This window comes from Apis dorsata, unplaced genomic scaffold (assembly GCF_000469605.1).
Source record: "Apis dorsata unplaced genomic scaffold, Apis dorsata 1.3 scaffold_483, whole genome shotgun sequence".
NCBI lineage: Eukaryota > Metazoa > Arthropoda > Insecta > Hymenoptera > Apidae > Apis > Apis dorsata.
This window is the reverse complement of record NW_006263718.1, coordinates 1-2,886: the sequence shown is the minus strand read 5'-3', so window position 1 is coordinate 2,886 and position 2,886 is coordinate 1. Positions and strand designations below refer to the sequence as shown.

The window sequence follows — 2,886 nt, the reverse complement described above, 5'->3', positions numbered from 1 at the left end:
TCTAGCTGATGGTCCGCCAGGACGTCTTAAAAAGAAAAAAAAAAAAAAAAACAAGAAAAACAAATAAAAATATTTAATAGTAAAATATTTAAAATATTTAAAAAATATTATAACATACAAAATTTTTATCCATTTTTTCTCTGCAAATCGATAAACCCATAAATCTTTGTAGTGATAAAATTGTGATTCTGAAGGACTTGAAAATTCACCACCAAATATCCAAAATTCTCCTTTATTTGCAGCTGTAGTTATTGCTTGATGACCACAACGTGGAGGTGGAGCACCAGGTACTTTTATAATCATCCATTCATTTTTGTTTAAATTATATATAAACATATCACCATAAACAAATGTCTGAAAATAATTGAAATTTATTAAATAATTTATAAAATATAATTATTATAATATATTAAAATAATTAATTGAAATAAATATTATTTTTATTTAATAAAATAAAAATAAAATTTTATACTAATATATTTTTAGTTTACCATTCGTCCATCACAAAATTCTCCACCAAACATAATAAGTTCATCTTTGAAAGGATGTGCTGTTAAAGTAAAATTTATACGTCTAGATGGTGGTGCTACAATTTTTTCAATAATACATTGTCTTTTAGCTTCTTCTTTTTCAATTTGAGCAATAATATTTTCTATGTTATCCTAGAAAATATAAAAATAAATCAGTATTATTTTTGTATTGTTATTTAATTTGGAATTATTGATTAGATTAAATAAAAATAAAATATAATAAAAATTTTATAATTTATAAATTTTTAAAAAATGCTTTATGAATTTATAAAAATGCCTTGTATTGTATATTACATATTTATCTAACCTCGCCAAGTTTAGCTAATTCTTTTTTTTGTTTAGCATTCAACTTCTTTTCAGTTTTAAGTGCAGTTTTTTCATTACCATTTATTTTTTTTTTGTTTTTATCTTTTTTACCCATTTTATATGGTAAATTTTTTTAAAAATAGAAAACACTTATTTTTTGAAATCTTAATTTTCCACGATATAAGTATATTTGTTTAAACTATGAGTCATAGATTAAACTTATGAATAGTTAGAAATAAGAATGATAATAGAACATCTGAGATCATTAATATCCCTTTTTCTTTTTGTCGTTTTATATATATACCATAAAATTTATAATATGATTTGTATAATGACAATATGAAGAATAAATATTTATATATATATAATAATAAACATGGCTTCAGATTAATTAAAATAATTAATTAAAATAAATCATCTGATGTCATATATCTATATGATGAGCAAATAATGATATAAATTTTTATTTTTGAAGCAATATATAAATATTTACGAAATGAAATTTAATTATTATTAAATCTAAAATGTATTTTATTTTTTATTATTTGTATGTATTTTTTTTTTATTATTTATTATTTTTTATATTTTATTTTTATAATTTTAAATGATATATTTTGGAAATTGTAATTTTAAAATATTCAATTTATAATTATTGTTTTATTTTAATTTAAAAAAATAGTAAGAATATATTAATACACGAATTATTATTATTATATTATTATTATTAGTTTGTAATAAGCTTATCTTTTTGCTTCTTTGAAACATTTAAAAAATATATCTATATTCTTCTACTTTTTTTTTTAATTATATTTATAAATTTAAAAATTTTTTTTTTTAAATTTAATAATAAAAAATGATTTAAAGAGAAATTTCAATTATTGTAATAAAATAAGATATCATCTTCTTTACTTTGTGAGATTTATTTTATAGTTTTATATGGAAATTCTATTCATTTTAAAAATATAATGTTAAACTGTTTCTGTTTTTTTTCAAATGACACATTAATAATTGATAATTAAATATTCAATATAACTTGATATAGAAGATAAAAGTCCTGATATAAATATATAAAGATTATGACTTTAATTTTGAATTTTAAAAAGATATGTATTCATAATATATGTTAAAATAATATAACATCTGTTATTGTTTCTATTTTTATTTCATTTTAATATAAATCACGATATTAATTATATCAATTATATATTTCCCATACTATTCTCAATGAATTGCCAATTTGTACGTCTGTAATAATCAAGTATGTCTGTAGTAATCTAGTAGTTACTAAACTCAACTGTAGAATGCACCACTAGTTTTGCATTCTAATATGGTTGAAATTCTGAAATTTGGTTTTTTTATATTAAGTTTTAATTTTGTGATATTAGACATTATCCTTTAAATTTATAATAAAAAAATACAATAATATAGTAAGTAAATATAACAATATAGTAAGTAAATAATTTAATCAATATATTTACATTATATAAAATTTTTAATATTAATATAATTATATTATCATATATAATAAATAATACTAAATAGTAATACAATAAAACAATCAGCGTAATATGATTTATATACATACATAGTTCAATATTCTGTATAGCAACGAGAAAATCGTGAAGAAAGTTAGACATATCTTAAATGTAAACGTAAAATCTTTTTTTTATATAGATAGTAATTATGTTTTCAATTTTCCATGAAATAAACAATGTTTTAAAATACCTCGTAATTTATATTTTAAATATCGATATGTTAATTACTATTATATATCTATTATATAATTACTATTATATGTTAATTACTATTATATATATATATATATTATTATATACTATTATATATATTATATATATTATATGTTAATTACTCTATATTATTTAAAAAAAATAGAATTTTGTAATATGATTTTATATTATGATTTTAGTTTTACAATTTATTTTAAAGATTTTTCTCTTCATAATTTTTTTTGTAAATTATTAAACAACTTTTTTATTTTATTATCTAATCTCTTTCAATTATTATATATATATAAATTTTGTTACTAGCT

The 2,886-nt window shown here is 17.1% G+C and overlaps 1 protein-coding gene across 1 annotated transcript in view; it reads right to left on the bottom strand.

Moving 5' to 3' along the window:
• The window catches only part of LOC102677303 (kelch domain-containing protein 4), a 2,570-nt gene extending 1,476 nt beyond the window's left edge, over nt 1–1,094 (bottom strand). Inside the window, exons 1-4 of the mRNA XM_006620098.2 lie at nt 838–1,094; nt 492–662; nt 119–354; nt 1–25 (exon numbers count right to left, since the gene is read on the bottom strand). Coding sequence (XP_006620161.1) covers nt 1–25; nt 119–354; nt 492–662; nt 838–951 — 546 coding nt within the window. The 5' untranslated portion in view covers nt 952–1,094. The remainder of the gene's footprint in view (nt 26–118; nt 355–491; nt 663–837) is intronic.
• Between the last annotated feature and the right edge of the window lie 1,792 nt (nt 1,095–2,886).